The 21,748-nt window shown below is 40.0% G+C and overlaps 1 protein-coding gene across 3 annotated transcripts; it reads left to right on the plus strand.

Moving 5' to 3' along the window:
• Positions 1-8,250: 8,250 nt before the first annotated feature.
• Positions 8,251-18,443, plus strand: lgi3 (leucine-rich repeat LGI family, member 3). Of its 3 annotated transcripts, none has more exons than XM_044111347.1 (10): positions 8,251-8,494; positions 10,622-11,147; positions 12,464-12,535; positions 13,343-13,414; positions 14,481-14,552; positions 15,712-15,783; positions 15,986-16,155; positions 16,263-16,427; positions 16,521-16,611; positions 17,139-18,443. In XM_044111347.1, exons 2-10 carry the CDS (start codon positions 10,942-10,944, stop codon positions 17,866-17,868), a joined length of 1,650 nt encoding a protein of 549 aa, XP_043967282.1. In that variant the 5' UTR covers positions 8,251-8,494; positions 10,622-10,941; the 3' UTR covers positions 17,869-18,443. The 3 variants fall into 3 exon arrangements, with proteins under 3 accessions (XP_043967282.1, XP_043967281.1, XP_043967283.1); XM_044111346.1 differs by having other exon boundaries at positions 10,935-11,147; XM_044111348.1 differs by having other exon boundaries at positions 8,251-8,451.
• Positions 18,444-21,748: the final 3,305 nt, after the last annotated feature.

Genomic DNA, 21,748 nt, shown 5'->3' on the forward strand with positions numbered 1-21,748 from the left:
CTCAATGCAAATAAACTGGCAATTTACATCTGGGTTAATGTTTTTGAATTTGTAATCAGAAGAACTGTGAACCAGCATTTAAAGCACTGTAGGGCAGGGGTGTCAAAGTCAAATGGACGGAGGGCCAAATAAAAAATTTAGCTACAAGCCGAGGGCCGGACTGATCGAATGTTCATTGAGGAAATTTTTTAAAAGGGTTGCTAGCCTCCCCAGGAGAGGATGACCAACAAAGATCGCTCCAGGAGAAAAAGTGTGGCCTGTGAGGTCATAAGGCAACCTGAGGCAGCCTCAATGCAAATAAAGGCCTCTCATATCTGGGTTAATGTTTTTGAATTTGTAATCAGAAGAACTGTGAACCAGCATTTAAAGCACTGTAGGGGAACAACGCCATCAACACTTTACTTAAGAATACAAGTTAAAGAATTAATGAATGGAGACAATACTACATAAAACGACACAACACTATGCTATACTACTGTACTACTCTATGCCACGCTATACCTTACTGCGCTATACAGTACTACACTATGCTATGCTATGCTATCCTATACTATACTATACTATACTATACTACACTATACTATACTATACTATACTATACTATACTATACTATACTATACTACACTATACTATACTATACTATACTATACTATACTATACTACACTATACTATACTATACTATACTATACTATACTATACTACACTATACTATACTATTCCATACCTTACTGCACTGTACTGTACTATACTATACTATACTATACTATACTATACTATACTATACTATACTATACTATACTATACTATACTATACTATACTATACTATACTATACTACACTATACTATACTATACTATACTATACTATACTATACTATACTATACTATACTATACTATACTATTCCATACCTTACTGCACTATACTATACTGCACTATACTATACTATACTATACTATACTATACTATACTATACTATACTATACTATACTATACTATACTATACTATACTATACTATACTATACTATACTATACTATACTATACTATACTATACTATACTATACTATACTATACTATACCATTCCATGCTATGCCATGCCATACTACACTATATCATACTGCGCTATACTATACCATGCTATGTTATTCTATGCTGTACTGTAATTTACTTTATTATATTTACCATAAAGTTGAGAAATTGTCTAGCTTCCTCTGTATGTGGCTTCAGGTGTGCAAGTCTCTGCAATATTTCGTAGAAGTGTCTTGATTTTCCTAAAGATTATTTACAGTGTCTGAAAGGGCGGGCGTGGTTGGCTAAATGAGACGGAAGAGCGTGTTTGTTTGCTGGGGAGCCAGCAGAGGAGTGGTGAGGGGTTAGCCGCGGCAGTGCTGTCTGCCTAGTGAGGTGTGTGTTGGCATTCACACAAAAACTGACGCCTGTGGGCATGGCCCCGCCCCTTTCCCACCAGATCGACTTTCTTCAGCAGAGGAATGAGACACGGACACCTCCTCCAGGCTGAGACATGTAATCTGGTCCTGTCAGGGTCTTTATCATGGAGGATCAACTGGTGTGCTGGGCCTTTCTCCACAGTCCCTTCAGGCAGTAGGATACCTGCGCACGCATTCCTTCAACTCATCCTCGTCCCAGGAGGCGTATCGCTTGTCTTTTTATAGCAACTCACCTTGTTGGTGGGGGCTGGGGGAGTGTAGCTGGAGTACAGTTGCTCCTCAGCGTTGTGCAGACTGAAAACCATAAGACAGCGACAACATGACTGTTACCTTGGAGGACTTTCCATCATCGCCTTTGCTTATAAATGTCAGATTCTTTATCAACAGCGTCCGCCTGGCAACTTTCCTTCTCAGGTTGTCTTTGCAAAGACAGTGACAGTATGATATGCTGATTGTGAGCAATTGCTCAGTAAGCTGTTCATAGCCCCCAGAGAGCCCTGCAGCCCAGCTCAGGGAGCCCTTTCCTGGGTTGGCTGTTTCAGCTTTCAGCCCCGGTGCTGTGAGTGCCCATCCGAGAGAGGGCATGAATCTAAAACAGCAATGTCATTGTGCTCAGGACTCTAATCATATCATTTGTCCCTGAGCCATATGTCTTTGTACTCTCTGTAATTGAATTGAGCCGTGGGATGGGGTTGGCTGGCATGCCTTCTTCTGACTGAGCCGCATGTAAAGAGCGTGGCAAGGAACTAGAGTTTCCTTAAGCATAAAAAACTGAGTTACCCTGCTGCCTGACCTTACCTTGCAGATTCTACCCATATCCAGATCAAAGTGACTGCTAAGCTTACTTGGCACACGGTCGTACGCTAACATTAGACTTATCAGAGATGATAGATGTGTTGAGACAAACACTTACCTTTATTGAATTCACCGTCACATGTGAGTGCATTCGATGCTCTTGACTCAACAGGTCTGACGTCAACGTGTGCTCAGATTTGGCCAGCTGGTTTGTGAGGTTCTTTCTCGATTTGTGCTCCCAGAGATGCATAAAAGTTACGTTTTGGATTTACAGCCTCAGGATCACCTGAGAATCTGAGCTTTATTTTCTTATTTATTTTACCTCTGTTCAATACTGTAGTGAGGCTACAGATGTAAGACATTACTGTTTTCAGCTGAGCTGCGTCTAGAGTACAGATGTGCCATAATTTGTATGTACACGTCCTTAAAATCAATGCCAAGAATCTTCAGGGAATTTCCCTGAGAAGACCAGAGGTAAAACTTTTTTTTCCCTTCCGATTCTATTTTCCTCAGTCCTGTGCTGCCCGAGGGCTAAACCATGAAAACCAAACACAAATGAAAACAGACTGACAAAGAAGACTTTTGAGGCCTCTTGGCTTCTAATCCGAATGGGATGTGGGTTTGAAACTGAAGGGAGTTGCAGTTATATAAAGTTAAAAGGCATCCAAACAGAAACGACTCCCAATTAGGGCGGAGTGGTCTACGAGGAGGTAGGAATCTGTAGGATGAATGGCGTCTTTTTCAAACTGCAGAGGATATGAGCACGACGAGAAGCAGACAGGAAATCGTGCAATATTTGGTGGTTAATTTTGGCCAAGATTTACACAGTCGTATGTTCCTGCTGTTTTCGAGCTTTGTACAGTAACTTGGCTGAACCTTCCACTTTATTTTTTTTAACATTTTTTTCAAGGAATGCTACGGAAAAAAGTACATTTAATGAAACAGTATTATGTGTTTTTCAGGAACATGGTGCCATTTTATAGCACAATCAAGAAACTATGTTACCTTCAGTTGTTATGAAAATGCTATTTATTTCAAATATTATTTTAAAAATATTTACTTTGTAATTTAACACCTTGAAATTAGGTCTCAGGAAGTCATTGCATTGCTCCTCTATTAACCTGTTACCAGCAATGCACTGAAAAGTAGCTTGTATAATGAGCTCGGCATGTGCAGTTCCACCAGGTGTTTGCTAATTGCTTCCGGCTAGTCTGAAGGAGCTGATTAGTGGAGTCGCAGGGAAGGACTTCTCTGTGAGGCGAAAGCTTGGAAATATGGACGCTGCAGCTCTCGAAGGCGGTGCTAGGTTCACCGAGGCATAATGCACAGCTGAATGGTTGCCTTGGGAGACAAAAACATTTCTCAAACATGCTTAAAATAATCAAGACAACATTCCAGGTATGTTTTTGACAAGGGAATAACATTACAACATGATGTAAAGCTAAAAATGTAGATCTGTCATATGATACTTTCCCTTTAGAAGGTACAAATCAATCCTGACTTCTTAAATGTTGATTCTTCCTGATCTATTTTAAATTAGTGATAATTTAAGAAAACCTGTAGCTTTAGACTAGTTGATGAAGACCTTTTGAACCATTTCTAAACAACTACAGATGCCAAGATCATCAGTCCATGCAAATGTAAATACATACATATTACCAGATGTGTTTGTCAAGGTCTGGAAGAAAACCCAAATATACCCTCAAAACTGACGCCTTCGTCTTGTAAGCTATTTTCACTGTCAGTGAAAATAGCTTACAAGACGTTATTGTAAGCTTTGGAGGAGATAGCCTCCAAATTCTTCCAACTAGATGGCTGAAACTTTGAAATAGGATTGATAATGGAAGTGGATAGAGATCAGGATCAAGATCTTCATAAACGTTTCTAGACTTTGCTTAAAAGTTGGATTCTATGCAAAGAAATCAACCAGTTCAAATAAACCACTCAGCCTGCCAAGAAGACAATTATTCATCAGAAGCTTGCTGGTGGGTTTGAAAAGCATACGGTGAAAGGGAAACTTGCAAAGGGGTTCTTCAGCAAAATGTTAATGTGGATTTATGTTAACATTTGTGTCTGCGCTGATTGCAAAAAGTTCAAAGTGGAGTAAATCTGGTGAACAGATGATTAAAGTTGAGTTTTCCATAATCCCCTTTTCCACCACAGACAAATAACTTTTTAAGTATGACATCAATAGCCTACCATTAACACTACACTAAAGTGCATACTGAATATGTAAAAAAAGGACAAATCTGTTACTATTTTGTTCTTTTCCCCTGCTCATCTACAGTGCTAAGCATAAATGAGTAACTAAACAAAGACAAGAACAATTTTTCTATTTTACAAAAAAAAAAAATAGATTCTGTTTTACTCAAATAAGTTAGAGGACAAATGGATGCACCCCACAACAAAAACGACCACATTTAGTATTTTATGACTACTGTGATCTTTAAGGACACCACCAACTCTTCTAGGCATGGATTGAACAACTTGTCGACTTATTGCACCATCTTTTTACATTCCATGAGAACAACCTCTTCCAGTATCCAGGCATTAAAAAACCTGGATATTGGTTGATAATTTCACTCACCTGTGCTGGAATTCTTGTTAAGTGGAACTGTTTAGTCTTAAGTTGGGCTTTTCTCCTAAGATTTTAACTCTGTTGTCATCATTTCTGCAACATGGGCTTGGATTAATTTATTAGGAAAATGCCTTTTTTGTGTCTGGAGATGAATAAATCTTGTTTGCAATCGATGGCCAACATTTGTGGATGTGTTTTACAGTTTAATGCTCTTTAGAAAATATTGATTCTGAAAGGAAACTAAAGGTTTTCTGCCAAATCAGGTGGCGTGTACTCATTTATGCACACTGTACATTTACTAAATCACATCAATCACTGCTTCAAAAAAAAAAGAAGCTCCAAGACCTTCTGCAAAGATACAGGCCTCCAAACAGACAGCAGCAAAAAGGTCATGAGTTACTGATGGAGCTGCTGCAGAAGTAAAGGTGGACATAAATATGAGTCTAAATACGCTTTTATGTTCCTTGATAACAGCTTCACATAAATAATAATGTGAAGCTGCCATAAAACATTGGCAAAATGTCAAAGTCAGGTCGGAACACGCCTCTGATTCATTCTGACGGGTTAATGTTACAGAGGACCCAACGACGGGCAGACATGATGCAAAAAAATGTTTAACGTCCAAAATCAGAGACAGAAATTCAAGCAGTGGTGGCGGTCCAACAGAAACAAGAGAGCGGGAACACAGAGGGATGACAACAGGATGAAACCAGAGTGAAACAAGAGAAAATGTACCAAGGAAAGGAGATCAGCGGTTTTAGCGGAGTGTAACAGAGAGCAGATCTAAGGGTCCATGAATATTGAAATATGTTCTGCACTTTGGCTCTTGTGAAGTCTGAAACGTCCCTGCCTGACAGAACGTCTTGCAGAGTGTGTGTTGACTTTAATGGAGTGAAATGCAGAAGAGAAAGTAAACACAGAGAGACCAGAAGCAGAACAAAGCAGAACGCAACTCATCATGAGAATGACTGAAGTACAAAGACAAAAAGGAGGCAAAGACACAGATAACAGGAAGTAGCAGACTTACCAAAAACAGGAAACCTCAAATGAGAAAACGCTGAAACTAAAACCTACAACTTAATATGAACCTCACATAAATACAAAGTCCACTATAATGTGACAAGATTTTACAATCTTAATTGTAAAATTAAGATTAAATGAAAAAATTTAAAATTTCATTTTAAAATAAATGAAAATCTGTAAGGTGTATCTGTAGTCAGTCATCTTAACTTTACACTCTGTTGTTTTAATCACAGTTTGTCTCTTGGTATGTCTTCACCAGTGATGGCACAATTACTTTGAAAAAGTAACTTTTATCGGATTACTGATTACTCCTTGAAAAAGTAACTTAATTAGATTACTGATTACTTGTTCTGGAAAGTAACTAAGTGACATTAAAAGTAACTTATTTAGTTACTGTCAGCAGTTGCTGACAAGAACCCTCTGCCGTCTTACATTGATCTTTGCCAATACGTAATTGCAAGTTATTTCATAATGGTAACATTAACAAGATGTCTCCACTTATTCGTGTATAAGTGGAGACATCTGAAATCTGGTGAAGACAACATCCATCACTGGTCTTCACCAGATTTCACCAAACTATATAATTTGACCATTCTTGTTTTCGCAAAAAAAGTTCTAACTCAGTAAGATTGGCTTGAGAGGATTCGTGAACAGAAATGTCTGACCACAGAGTCTCAGTTTGATTTAGGTCTCAACCTTTGACCATGAGGTGGTCTTTGAAACCTCTTACATGTTTTCTCATAGGATTACACTGTGTTAATCTCTCATTGACTCGGACCAGTTTCCTTGTGTTCTGATGAAAAAAGGTATGATGCTGCCATCACCATGTTTGGATCTGTGCAGCTCCTCCAGAGATACCATAGGCTGCATGGCTGACTCTCTGATTAATACTCTGCTTGTCCAGCCCACTATAATATTGTGAATGTTGGAGTAGTTGTGTTGTTTTTCCTAAACCAACATGATCTTACTATTAGAACTATGCTTTGTTTCATTAATGTGAAGAGTTATCCGCTATGTTTAACATAATGTCTACTTGTAACCTCTCATCAGAACCCCACTTAATAATTCGAACAGATTCCAAATCAAGGATTTGGGGGAAAAAAACAACAAAAAATCTGCACACAAAGGAGCTTTCCGAGAGAATGAAATCATTCATATCTTAAAGCCGTAAACTATTTATTTCACAACGCAAAGTCAACCCAAAACTGTATTTAACGCTAAAGACTGTTATTTAGGAAACATGCCTGCACAGTGAAGATTTCGTGGTCTTATCTCAGCAGCATTTCAGATTCCTTCTGCTTCACACAGGGCAACGCTGTGCTTTCCAGCTGCTGCTTCATGCTCCTCACTCTGTGCCATGCAATTATACTGGTTCCCACCGGAGGTTTGCTTGGGTGGAGCTTTGCAACGAGTAATCTCAGGCATTAACTGCTTCTCACTGAGCACAAGTCACAGAAATCCACCGATACAGTGAGCACAAAAGAAGCTGGGTACGTGTAGGAGGACGCCGCACGGGAGCACAAAGAGAAAATGAACCATTAAAAGACAATGAAAACAGGAAACTGATGCATGAATGAGACACACAGGGATACCACCCACAACACAATAAGCACATTCTCATTTAAATATGTAAAGGTGTTGATGTGAGAGGAAAAGCTTGTTTGAGGAAGGACAAAACTGTCTAGCAAGTTGGCTTGAATGATAGCGAGCATTCTGTCTCTGTTGGTGTTTAGTAAACAAAGCCCAGTTGCTTTGGATCAGATGTTTCAGGACACATGTTGTTCCTATGAGAGCAGCAGAGACAGCACGTTGCAGGGTTCCTCTGCTGCTCACAACAGAGTCGTTGTGCAGGAACACTGGTAATGCCTGGCACCGCTCACTTGCTCTTTGTACAATTGAGTCGAGTTCCTCGCCGACTTTATTTTAGAGGCAACAGCGCCCTCTGGTGTCGGCATTCAGAACGCTTTATGCACCTGTCTTCTGTCGCCAGGACTTTTCGTGCTTGACACTCGGATGCTGCGGCAAATGCTGCGTTCCGGTTGTTCTCGGAACTGGGAAATTCGGACTTCTCGGCCGTGAAAATCACCCGGAGCGCCCTTCAAAGTCGGATTTCTCGCTGGGAAACTACGAGCAACTCTAACCCAGACACAAGGCGGACTTCGGGTTTCAATATGGCCGCTACTCGCATCAACAGTAGTGACATGTGACAGTGGAAACATTTATTCTACATTCATCATCCACTTTATTAGGTACACCTGATCAAATGCTTGTTCACACAAACCGAGAATTATCCAGTCACATGGCAGCAATTCAATGCCAGGTGGAGATGAACTGCTGATCAAACTGAGGCTCAAAATGGGAAAGAGAGGGGCCTAATCAAGTATTTCAGAAACTGCTGAAGAACTCTCTTTGTTTGAAAAAAAAGAGAGAAAATATCCAGTTTACAGCAGCTGTGTGGATAAAAAAAATGCTCTGTCTATGTCAGAGGTCAGATGAGAACGGGTAGACTGGATCAACAAAATACAAAAGCTCAAACAACTGGCTGTTACATGACAACCAACGAGTGAAGAAAATTGTGTCAACAATGGATATGCTGCTGACAAGGTGGACGTTATGAAATGGCTGCTGAGTCTGTTGGACACTTGAGGTCAGGTTAATCAAAAACTTAAAAATTACTTGTAATTTTTGAAAAGAAACTTTGATTGAAATCCCTTTTTTTCATATTACCATATTTAAAAGAATAGGAAATGTTGTTCCAATTATTATAGAAAGTAAAATATTCAGTATTTGATTGTCATAGATAATAATCCAGAGCAAATTCTGCCTAGGGTCCCAAACAATTTTGGATTTTTTTTTTTCATTCAGTTTTAATAATAATTGAAACCATGCTATGAAAAAGTACTGAGTCCTCTATGAATAATTAATTTCTGTATTTTTTTTCATTAAGCAGGCAAACTTCCTTGAAGTCATATTTAACCACAAGTATGTGTACAAAGAGGAGACTGTGGTTCAGTGGAATGGCTCAGATCTAAACAAATTCATGTATGATAAAACTGTAGATCTAAGAAACTGACAACCTTCAGTACGATTTTGAAACTGAAACCTACGGAAGTACATTGCTATCATGGAGAAGGAAAAAAAAGTTTCTTGCGCTTTCACGTTATGACATAATAGTTATCTTGTTTAAACATGATAATATGTTGTATAAACATGATAGTTATCTTGTACATGGTAATTTCATGCCCAGGAGGTGGCGGTAGTGTGCTTTTCGTGCAGACGTAAAGAAGGCTCGTACAATGGCTAACAGGAGTTGGTCAAGTTTTCCCTCATGCTTGGTCTAAAACATGGAGAGGTACTGATGGTGCTTTGCGTTGTGGTGGAAACCATTAATAGTATATCCACCATGAGGAGGATCCTAAACAGAACGAGACTGCACGGAAGGAAATGTCTTTCGTGGAGTGATAGCAATGTGCTTTTGTAGAAACCCACCTGATATTAGTGTTCAGAGATGCTCAGTGCAGAAAAAGGAAGGAGAGAGCAATTAACATTAAAGATCAACTATGTTGGCTGAGCTCTGTGGTAGTGAACAAGAAGAAAGAAAACTTGGATCTTGTATTCTAGGGGAGGAACAGGGAAACTGAGGAAAAATTACACAATGCAGTGCATGCTTTGGCTAGGAAAGAAAGCTTGAAAAGGAAGAAACAGCACTTTAGGGAATGCAGCTGCTCTTTTATAAGGATAAAGACAGTCCTTTGAGGAAATATTTTCTTTTACAGCATTTTTAAATCTTTTTATGTCTTCTGGTTTTACTAACAGAAGATTGTGTTGAACCTACAAATGCTAGCTCTTGGCTGCATGTTCAGCCCTTCATCATCATGACATTTTAACATCTACATTAATATAGTGTAGTTAAAACCTCAGAACTGATGAAGCAGTTAAAAACAAAATACAATACAACCACTGCATGGCTCACTAATATGAAGTAATGTATCCTAATAAGTTGTTAAAGGAACATGCTGATGTAAGAATTCTGGTCAGAACTGGAGTAGTTGTATAACGAGGGCTACTCTTCTGAATCAGTTGGAAAAGGTAATGATAGGACAACAAAATCAAGAAAAAAAGAGTGAAGAAATTTATTGCAATAAAATATATGTAAAAAAAAAAAAGTCCACTGTTTTTAAGTCAAAACAGTACAGCAGCAGAGATGAAGAAACTTCCAGGTCTCCTGAAATTTGGCTGCTCTGAAGTAAAATATCATCACCATCCTAAAATAATGACCAGTGACTTTTTTTTTTTTTTTTTTTTTTTGGACAAAAAGATGATTTACGGAAAAAAATAAAATGCAATATAATAAAATCACTTTTGGCAAAAATGACTTAGGCCATTATTTTCGAAAAAAAAGAGTGGTCTGACTCTTTTAATTTGTTTCCAAATTTGACCACAGATTTACAGCATGAATGTACACATTAATCATGGACAGTAAAATAAAAATACTGTACAATTTCATTATTTAAAAAAAATAAAATAATTTACCCAGCTTCCTGTTAAAGGCACCTTAATTGATCATCAAGGTAAGAGCCTGGATCATTTCAAATGGATCACAGTCAACATTTGAGAAAGTGCCAACACTCCCACGCATTGAGCACCTGTCATGCCGCACATTTATTTCCTCTGCAACCTCAGGTCTCAATCAAGATGTGCACAGAGGTGCAGAATCTCTGAGGCTTGCATCCTCTTTCTGCATCTGTAAAAGTGAATAATTGATTACGTTCAGGTCCGGGTGAGGAGAGAGAGGGCAGCCTGACTCGTCACCCTGTCAGAGTACGCTGTGGCAGTGATGCAGAAGCAGAACCAGGGGAAGCTGCAGAGCACCCACACCCACCGAGGAGATACAGAAGCACCCTTCCTCCTCCCCGCCTCCTCCTCCTCTCCCTCTCACACCGTCTTTCTGCGCTCAGTTTTCACAGAACTGCGCGCAGACAGGCAGGCAGACAGACAGTTAGGCAGGCGCTGGGTGTGTGTGTGCGTGTGTGTGTCGCCTCTCCACCGACTTCAAGAAGCTCACGCACCCAGCCTCCTTTTCCCAGCGCCGGGATGCTGCCGGAGCTCGGCTCGAGATGGCTGAGGCTGATGTTCATGTCGGTGGTGTGTCTGTGCCTCTGCTTGCCGGGGGAATCGTACACCAAGAAAGCCCCGAAGGTGCCTCGCTGCCCTGCGACCTGCTCCTGCACCAAAGACAGCGCCTTCTGCGTGGACACCAAGGCCATCCCCAAGAGCTTCCCCCCTGGAATCATCTCTCTGTGAGTCCACAATCCTACCAGAAAAGCATCCCTTTAACGACCAGCCTCGGCAGCATGTAGGCTGGTACAGAGGGCTACACCACTGATGTCACCCACGGTTATGTAATGATGCGTGGACACCTCGGTTGGGTTTTAATGACATATAAAGTGCACAAAGCTGAGTTTCAAGCTGTAGAGTGTTTGCCAGCAAAACTGTCATAATAACAATTGTCAGAAAAATAATTAAAAACATTTTTTCTTTAAATGATAATTTTGTTCCTTTAATGTTCCAAATATAGATGAGGGAGAACGATCCAGAGAGGAATACTAACAATAGATTCCCACGCTCAACTGCAGGAGGCTTATTTCCTCTGAGAGATCCAGTCTCAGAGAGCGCGCTGAGACGCTTTCAATTAAAGTGCAAAATGATGAAGACACGCGGTTTTGCTGATGGGGATGTGGGGCATCTTATCCTCAAACACCTGTGGATTGGACAGAATAGCGCAGGCTGAGGATGTCCTGATTTAATAACAGGGGAGAAAGTGGCGATGGGAAACTGCGTCCTAGTTTGGAAAACTTGCTTTGAAATTTACACTGTCAGGTTTTCAAAGTTTAGGCTGTAGGTCAGAGGTCTGTAACCTGCGGCTCTGGAGACCTATGAGTGGCTCTTTGGACCCTCCACAATGGCTCCTAATAACTTAAAAAAAAAATTTAACTAACACTTTTAAATATAGATATACTAACAAGTGTTTTGCAATTTATTTTCCATTAAGGAACTGAATTAGAATTCCACAAAACACTGACATCAAAAGTACCAGCAGCACATTTTTAGAACTATTTTTCTCGTCATCTGGTTGGAAACTGTTTTTCTTTCTTCATAATTTTCCACGACTACCAACAACCTACAAATGCATCCTTTTGTGGAATAATGACAACTAATTTCCTATATTAAATATTTGCCAAATGTCATAAGTTGGTTTATTTTTTTTAAGATCAGGTAACATTAGAGGCTCTAAATCAGTTTTATTTATTTTTTATTTTTCAAGTTGACTCATACAGCACATTCCAGCAACAATGCAGTTTAAAGTGCTTTACATCATAAAAACATAAAAACAGTCACCAATTGTGTAGCCAGAAACAAACGTTGCATTTTGTTGAGTTATTTATGGGAACTGGGGGCAAAAATGTAGACCCCTGCCTTACATGGAATGAAAATGACTGGGCTGCCAGTGAGAGGAAGATGTTTCCCCCCTGTTATATACCTGCTGTGATGTTTTATCATTGCTCACCTAAAACCCATCTGGGTGCGATCTGATGACGGTTCCCTGTCTGAACAGGACGATGGTGAACGCGGCCTTCACGACGATCCCAGAGGGAGCTTTCTCGCACCTTCACCTGCTGCAGTTCCTGTGAGCCGCAGAACACGACACTGTTACACAGACAGACACCACACAGTCAGTTTAACGAGGCCTGTTGTTCAAAAGCGCCTCCGTGTCACAGGTATGCAAAGGGACAGACACGATGTTGTTGAGCAGCAACAATGAGGCGACTTGAGCCACTCTACTCCAGATGAATGCTCATTGAAAGCAGTGGTGACATAGCAGTAATAAGGATAAAGTGGCTCAGTATCAGTGTCTTTGCCAATGACTGACTCCCTTCAGTGCAGCTTCGCCACACAAAGGCGTGCTTGTCTCCTCAGATGCAATCAGGAGTCTGTGTTTATGTGCGGCGGCATGCAGATCTCTGTGTTTATGGGAGATCCTGCATGTATCAAAAATTATTCCACTTTGTGTCATTTTACAAGTCTCAAATTGGACTCTATTAGGATTTTAAATAGTGGACCAGCATGATTTAAAGTTAAGAAGAGTTTTAAGAATGATACATGATTTCCAGCTTTTTTCCAAAAGTTTTCTTTCTTTATTTATTTTCTACAAATAAACTTGGAAAAATATTATTATTATTATTTTTACAAATACTTGTAGTGCAATAGAGATTCAGTTTGGTTTGCAGTCACTCACCGTCTAATTTGATTAACCTTAATCTGTTTTCCACTTCACATTTTTTACATATTTATACATTCAGACATTACTTTGTGTTGGTCTGTTACATGAGATAAAATGTTTTGTAGTCAGATTGTGACAATGTTAAAAAGCTCAACGGTTACGAAGACTTTTAAAAAGTGCAGCAAATTTTAGTGGGTGTTCTACTTTCAACAGGCTCTTGAACTCCAACACCTTCACCATGATTGCTGACGATGCTTTTGCCGGTCTGTCCCACCTGCAGTACTTGTGAGTGTCACTAAATCCACAGAGTTTTTAATCTTTAGCAAATGTCTCTTTTTATGGAACCACACTATATTCCTTCCAGCTCCAAAACTCATTTACTGTATTGTAATTACTTGGGTGCTTGCCCAGAGTGCCATTTATGTGCAAACAACCAAGGATGTATTCAGTGAATTTTTCTGGTTGACCTCGGCAGCTTTCAGTATCTTGATCAAGTGTTATTACTGGCCGAAGTGGCCAAGCAAAGGCTGGGCATTGCTGAGCTAAAATGCAGAGTAATTTCAGTGTACGCCATTCTTGTGTTGTGTTTTAGTTAACAACTCTGCTCTATATTTAGACCATCTCTATACTGTGAAAGTTAGATAAGGTTGCACAGACCGATCTTGTGTTACTGCCGTGGAGTCCTGCAGTGCTTTTATTTTCTGCAGAGTTCATCGCTGTCTCTTTGCCACGGACGGTAAATTTAACTCCCACGGTCAGATCTGAGCGGAGAAGCTCTGCAGTGCTGAAAAACAGAGCCAGAAGTGAAATTAAAAATAAATCCTTCTCTGACAGCTAGCACTTAGCCTCTGCAGTGTGGAGAAAAAAAAAAGCTGAATATGCCATCCTGTGAATTGATGTGCTTTAGAAAGTCATTAGTTGATGGCTTGGAGTGGGCAGGCTGCTGGCTGAGTGGGCTTGACTGCAGCCCAGCTTGCAGACCTCATCCTCACCGCGGCCTGCCTGCTAAGGATGCTAATAAAGTCATAGAGTTATTTCCAGACACCTCCAGAGAGTTTGGCCCTTAACTATGTATCGACAAAGCAAAGACAGGACGGGATCGAGTGATGCTGACAATCCATTTGCAGAACTTGAATGACTTTGTGTGTCATTTTAGACTTGAAGTGAGATTCTCATCTTTCAAAAGTAGACTCCGTATTAATATTTCACTCTAAATCGGATTTTTAAGCAGAAGCAAACGTAGCTGAAATCCTTTACTTGTTTCTGACTGATTCTGACAAGGGTGACTTTCTGCAATGCAGACAAGATAACAGAAGGTTATCTTAATGTGACTGATTTGTTCCCATCACAGATTCATTGAGAATAATGACATCCAGGACCTGTCCAAGTATACCTTCAGAGGACTCAAGTCTCTCACTCATCTGTGAGTATTTTAGGGTGTGGAGACGAATCTTTTACTTTGAAATGTCTAAATCTAAGCTGCTTGCTTTAGAGATGCACTGATCAAATATTTATGACTGATTTCTGATCATTGCTTCTTTGAAAGCTTTGAATGTTGCAAAGTTTTGTAATTGAGCTCTATTTAAGTAAGCTTCGCCTTGAACACAGCGGTACATGTGGTACAGTTTATGCTTTATGGATACGTTTAAAAGACTGATAGCACCACCAAGGTTGATGCCAGAAATTTAAGACAACATGACAAAACATTTTGACCTCAATCTCAAGTTAAAGAACTTAAAACGTTCCATGTGCAAAACAGCCATCAAGCGAAAATCATTACAAGAAATTACTTAGCTAAGGTAATGTGCATAGTATGTACAATATAGGTTTATTTCTTATAGGTGAGGAAAGCTGCACACCAAAAGAGAAACTGTGACTGAGTTTAAATGACTATTCAGAAGAAGGGCAGTGAAAAACAATGCTCCTGTGTCATACAACCACTTTCCACGTTAGGAGAGATATTTGTCTGGGCAGAGTGAGAGTGAAACTCTCTCCAGAAAGCATGACGGTCAGCAACTAGAAAGGAGATTTTCCTCATCTAATTTAAAGACATAAGTGATTTAGAGTTTATATTTGAACCATCTTCAGCATCTTTTGTTAGCATTTAGCAGAAATAGGAAGAAACAGTATATTTTCCCAAGAGAAAATGTAGAACATCCCCTTAATACTAAGATTTTCAAAAGACTGCGAACATATTGAAATCCAGACTGAAAAGTTCTTAGAGATAAAAAGAGGTAATTTCTATAATATTCTCAGCCTTCTTGTTTCTTGAAAGTCTTGCTCTGTCTTGCATTTAGAGTAAACCACAGATGTACCTTGTCTCTATGTAAAAAATACCGTGTTCTTAAATCTCATAGTGAAAATATCCAATTCAGCGCCTTCCTCCTTCAGTAACAGCATCCACACCTAAGACTGTTGTCGTTTGTGCAACATGTTAGCACTTAGCTGAGTATCTTTTCAGATTCCTGTCGCCAGTAGATTATAATTTTTTTTTTTTTGCATCTCTGATGTACATCTATGCATTTCCAACTGGAACAGATGATCAGTATGGATCCATATTACGGAGAACTCTCATTTTGCAGATCCCTCTCGAACAACAACCTGCAGCAGCTGCCCAGAGATCTCTTCAAACATCTAGACATCCTCACAGATTTGTAAGTTTGCAATATTATCCTGAACTCTTTAAGCAGGACAGTCAGTAGCTCAGTTTCTCTGAAGTTTAACATTTTATAGCTAGAGTGTATGAGAAACTGTTGAAGGTAAGGATGATCACTGAAAAAAGGGTGTTTAGATGATTTGTGTCTGAGATCTAAAAAGATACATAGATATGTTTTTTTTTTCATCTTTATGATTCAGAGACCTGCGTGGGAACTCGTTCCGCTGCGACTGTAAGATCAAGTGGCTGGTCGACTGGATGGAGAAGACCAACACTTCAGTTCCGGCCATCTACTGCGCCAGCCCCTTTGAGTTTCAGGGTCGCAGAATCCGAGATCTCACTCCACGAGATTTCAACTGCATCACAGCAGGTTTTTTTTTCTGTTGTGTTTTTTTTTAGTCAATCTCTCTGCATCAGTTTGCTGAAGGTCATGGTGTAGTTTCATTGGTGTTCTCACTCTGATTTCTCATCCAACAGACTTCGCTGTGTATGAAACCTTCCCTTTCCACTCAGTCTCAGTGGAGTCCTATGAGTTCAGTGGAGATCAGTTTGTGGCCTTTGCTCAGCCCGATTCTGGATTCTGTACCCTGTACATATGGGATCATGTGGAGATGATCTTCAGAAGATTTCACAACATCACTTGTAAGTTTTTTGGTTGTGATAATAAAAACCGATACATTGTACTCTGTAAATAATGAAAACTTTATTCCTTCGGCTGCCCTCTTTCTCTTGAAGCTCGCTCGGCTGTGTACTGCAAACCTGTTGTGATAAACAACACTCTTTACATGGTTGTGGCTCAACTTTTTGGTGGATCTCACATATACAAGTAAGGCCTGCATTTCAGCTTCATATTTAGCTAGTGAGTGCAACTGAAAGGAACAGCTCAGTGGCAAACATTTAATGGTTTCCTCAATTGAAAATCACGTATACTTTTCTACTTTGCACTAGTTTATTCCATTCAATTCCAATAATATACATTGAAGTTTGTGGTTGTAACGTGATTAAATTTGTATAGAAACTCAAGTTCAATCCTAACTCTTTGCTAGAAGTCAACTAGTTAATTGCCCTTAGGTTTGTGAGTGTGTGTATTGTTGTTTCCCCCTTTTGTCTCTGTGTTAGTATGAGTTAGCTTGGCATACACACCTCTCACCCAATGACTGATGGAGATAGATCCCAGGCCAATGAACAGATAGGGATTTCGCAGCTAGAATAAATGGATGGGTTGAGTCGAATTTGAAGAAAGGTCCTTTTGTAAAAACTGTTAAGTTGAGCAGATATTAATTGTCTTTCCTTTAGAGCTAAAAGTGGCTCTGAACTTTGGGAAATCCCCTGATAGCCTTTGTGTGAACGCAGGTGGGAGGAGGGACCTCAGCGCTTTATAAAGATCCAAGACATCGACACCAACCGGGTGAGGAAACCAAACTTTGTGGACACCTTCCTGCTGGACGATGAGTGGTATTTTGTTGTGGCAGACAGCTCCAAGGCAGGCTCCACCAGTATCTATCGCTGGAACAGCAATGGGTTCTACTCCCATCAGTCCCTCCATCCCTGGCACCGGGACACTCACGTGGAGTTCATAGACGTTGGTGGGAAGCCTCACCTCATCCTGTCCAGCGCCTCCCAGCCGCCCGTGGTCTACCAGTGGAACCGGAACCAGAAGCAGTTCGCTTTCCATTCCATAATCACGGAGCTTGCGGACGTGCAGATGGTCAAGCACTTCTGGGTGAGGAAGGTCCTCTACATCTGCCTCACGCGCTTCATTGGCGACTCCAAGGTTCTGCGCTGGGAGGGGCAGCGCTTTGTAGAGATCCAGACTCTGCCCTCTCGGGGCTCGATGGCGGTGTATCCCTTCACGGTGGGGCCTCGCCAGTACCTCATCCTGGGCAGTGACTTCTCCTTCTCCAGAGTGTACCTGTGGGACGACCTCACCCAGCGCTTCCAGCTCTTCCAGGAGCTGAACATGAGGGCCCCGAGGGGCTTCAGCATGGTGTCCGTCGACGACAAGGACATTCTACTGGCCGCCAGCTTCAAAGGCAACACCCTGGCCTACCAGCACCTGGTGGTGGATCTCAGTGCCAAATGAGCAACAGGAGGCGTTCAGCTGCATTCAGTTTAAAATGTGCCAATAAGACTGCAAAAATGTCAAAGCCATGTAAATGAAAGTCTGCTGTTTCCTCTGAGGTTTTGAGTAAGTCAACTAATTACATGATTGTTTATGATCTTTTGCACTATTGTTTAAAATCTAATTGAGATTTGTCAACATTCGAGTTGTGGAGCTGTTGAATCACTGTTCTATTTAAAGAAATTATGGCTAGGCCATTGTTTTTATCCTTTGTGTTGTATTTAACTAATATCTAAATAACATGCATGTATATTTTCAGAATTGTTTGAAAGATCACACTGGAAGTTGATTAACTGAGAGGAAAACTGTTTTGTACGCTATAGGGTGAACTGAAAACCCTTTTGCACGACACTGTGTATAAAACAAGCTAACCCTAAAACACTTAAAACATTTTGTTTCATACCCATATGTATATATATCATCAACATAAATGTTTTTGACTAAATGCTTGTTCAAATCAAATCACCATTTTGTCACCATTCATTGTAATGCCAATGCAATGTCCACAATAAAATGAGATTGGTGTAAGAATTTTAGCAAAGTGTAAAATCTTAGCAGCCATTCAGCATTTTTAACAGTTTGTACTCCTGCTTTCGATGCTGCTGTTCCAAAATTTCATGTAGAGAGTGAGAGGAGCTGCGACAGACTGGCGACCTGTCCAGGGTGAACCCCGCCTCTCACCCGGAACGTTAGCTGGGGATAGGAACCAGCAACCCTCCTGACCCCATTAGGGACAAAGGGTGAATAGAAAATGGATGGATGGATGGAGTGAGAGGAGCCCATAATGTAGCAGCTCTGATAAAGACTTTGTGCAGAGGGTAAGGATATAGTCTGGACTGTAGCTGGACTTGTTCTGCCGTGATCAAAGATTAGTAAGATTCAATAATGGGGACGCAAATAATAAAAAAATAAAAATAATAATAAGCTAAATAAATTTAATGTTTCTTGGTATTATCATAACATAATGTAGGATTCAAAATATATTTTACATATTATGGTAGAAATTATTGTTTCTCCCTTTACAGTCAGAAGCTTCTTCAAATTCACTGTAATACAGACTGTTGCACGAAATCGTTCCTGCCATCATCCATCATCATCTATGCAACTCTTTGAATAATTTGAATTACTATGAGTTACAACAGCATTTCATTTCCCTTGGGGATATATTTCTGAATTTAAATTATTTTTGAACTTATGAATGGCCTGTTAGTAAGATTAAATATTATAATTTAAATAAATAAATAATCTTAGGTCTGTTGCTTAAAATGCAACTGAATTATATAAAAGAAAGGTCAAATAAATACATGACAGTGCCTTTAGTCCAGGGGTCTCAAACTCAATTTCCCTGGGGGCCGATGGAGGTAGAGTCTGGGTGAGGCTGGGCCGCATCGGGTTTTCCACAAGAAAAGCTCTTACAAAAACATTCCAATGTTATCAAATGTCTTTATTTTTATTTTTTAAACACAAAATAAGATGAAAAAATAAATAAATTAACAATTCATAAGAAAAAAAAATTTATCAGTAATAAATAAATAAAATATAATAATAACACAGCAGCTATAGAAGACTAGATAAATGTAATTATTATAATTCAGATTCAAATGGCTGTATTAACAGTTCTTTAACCTTTAACTTTCTGAACATGAATGGAACATTGAACATAAACTGTTATGAATATAACAGTTTATAAACTGTTTCTTCTGCCTACTTCATACAGCGAGAGGTCTGGCAGCGCTTCCTCTCGCATAGCCGAGCCACATTTGGCTTACGGGAGGAGGCAGTTGAGACCCTAAGTAGAGCTTGAAGATGCTCGTCAGTAAGTCTGGACCTGTACTTGGACTTATTGAAGTTCAAGGTAGAGAAGAGCTTTTCGCACAAGTATGTGCTCCCAAAAGACACATGGTCCGCTTGAACATTCGGGAAAGCTCAGGGAAGCTGGGTGGCAATTCTCTCAAAAATTGCCCAAGCTTGTCTGCTTTTCCACTCACCTCCCTGAACTTGGCTTTGAGTTCAGAGTTTCACTGCGGGTCAATGAGCTCCATTTGAAGCACTGTGATTGGTAAGTTAGTTCAGCTCCGCACACAACACTGAAAAGTGCCATTCATATCAAACTCGCGGGCAGTGTTGGCATAGTTACTTTGAAAAGTAACTTTAATCGAACTACTGATTACTCCTTGAAAAAGTAACTTAGTTAGATTACTGACTACTTGATTTGGAAAGTAACTAAGTTACACTAAAAGTAACTTTTAGTTACTTTCAGCTGCTAACAACAACGCTCCGCCTCCTGTGAAAATCACATTGAGCTTTGCCAATACTTTTTGTAAGCTATTTTATAATGGTAACATCAACAATGTGTCTCCACTGATAAGGTTGAACTGAAGAGGAGATTGTAGAAAAATAAAAACGTGAGTAGTGTGTGTGGTCCCCTGTTGACTGGAAAACTCTACGCCGGATTTCAAAGCCCCTCCCTTCCCTCCCCCCCACCCTCCAGGTTCTGCGTTACGGCCCTGCAATGGGTGTCACTGCGCACAGAGCTCCTCCTGCAGCTCACAGCTCAGATGGCTGCACAGATTTGCGACACTTATCTTAGTATTAATAATTAGAATTAAGTTGCCATTATAATTATTGGAAACTACGGACACGTTCATTCGTGGCTGTTTTCACGTTTATTGCGCTGTTTAAATTAGTCTCGATATTTGTAGTTTTCTGGAGCGCAACGCGAAGCTCGACGTCATTCAGAGGTAATACATTAACTTGACATTAACAAAGACACAGCGGGACGGATCATCTGAGAAATGATGGACAGGAGAGACTGACTAAAACTACCGTAATGACGGACAAATTCTGGGATTTATTATGAGTCTCTGCTTATTCCCAACCCCAAATGAGCAACTTCACGTTCAAAAACGAGCCCAAAAAGCGCAACCCGCCATTCATTAAATCGGCAAGCGACTTTAAAAAATGAAGCCCAAAGCCGCTTATAATAATCGGACTTGGCGGCAGAATCTCAAAATAGTTCCAGTTTTTCCACCAACAAAATGCGCATCTCCCTCCATTGTTTACATTTCTGTCGCATAGAGACGTCGGTCACTCGACAAGACGCGTAGAGGAAATACGATTAAATAACAAAAGAAGATAGTAACGCAAAAATGATTTTGATAAGTAGCCTAACTGTAGTCTGACTACTGGATTTGAAATAGCAACCCGTTAGATTACTCGTTACGGAAAAAAGTGGTCCGACGTCAGTAACGCATTACAAATTAACGCGTTACTGACATCACTGCTCGCGGGCCACACTAACATTAAACTTTCATATTAAGGTGGGGGCCACAAACTATCGTCCCGAGGGCCGCAGTTGGCCCGCGGGCCGCGAGTCTGAGACCCCTGCTTTAGTCAGAGGCTTCTTTCAGACTGCTATGATACAGACTGCTACAGGAGATCGGTCCTGTCCACGGCCATCAATATGTACAACTCATTGAAGAAAATTGTATGAGTTACAAGAACATTAAATTGCCTTCTGGTACTACTTTAATATTTCTTAGTCTAACTGTATTTAATTAGTGAATATTTTTATGGAATAGCAGCAAAAGAAAACAGTGTCATATTGTGGTAGAATACCCAGAAATTGTACCCAAGTTATAAGGTCCCTGATTCAGTATATTATTACTCAAGTAAAAGTAAAAAGTAGCAGTTCAAGAAACTAAGGTTATTTGAGTACTGAGTATTTGATCAGAACATGTATTTTGATATTAAAAAATTTCATCAGGTAGATGAAAAATATCATCTACTTGATGATATATGTCCAATTTCTGGTATTTTAAAGATTAATTTGCAAAATAAA

Source organism: Gambusia affinis, linkage group LG03 (genome assembly GCF_019740435.1).
Source record: "Gambusia affinis linkage group LG03, SWU_Gaff_1.0, whole genome shotgun sequence".
In the NCBI taxonomy this organism is placed as follows: Eukaryota; Metazoa; Chordata; class Actinopteri; order Cyprinodontiformes; family Poeciliidae; genus Gambusia; species Gambusia affinis.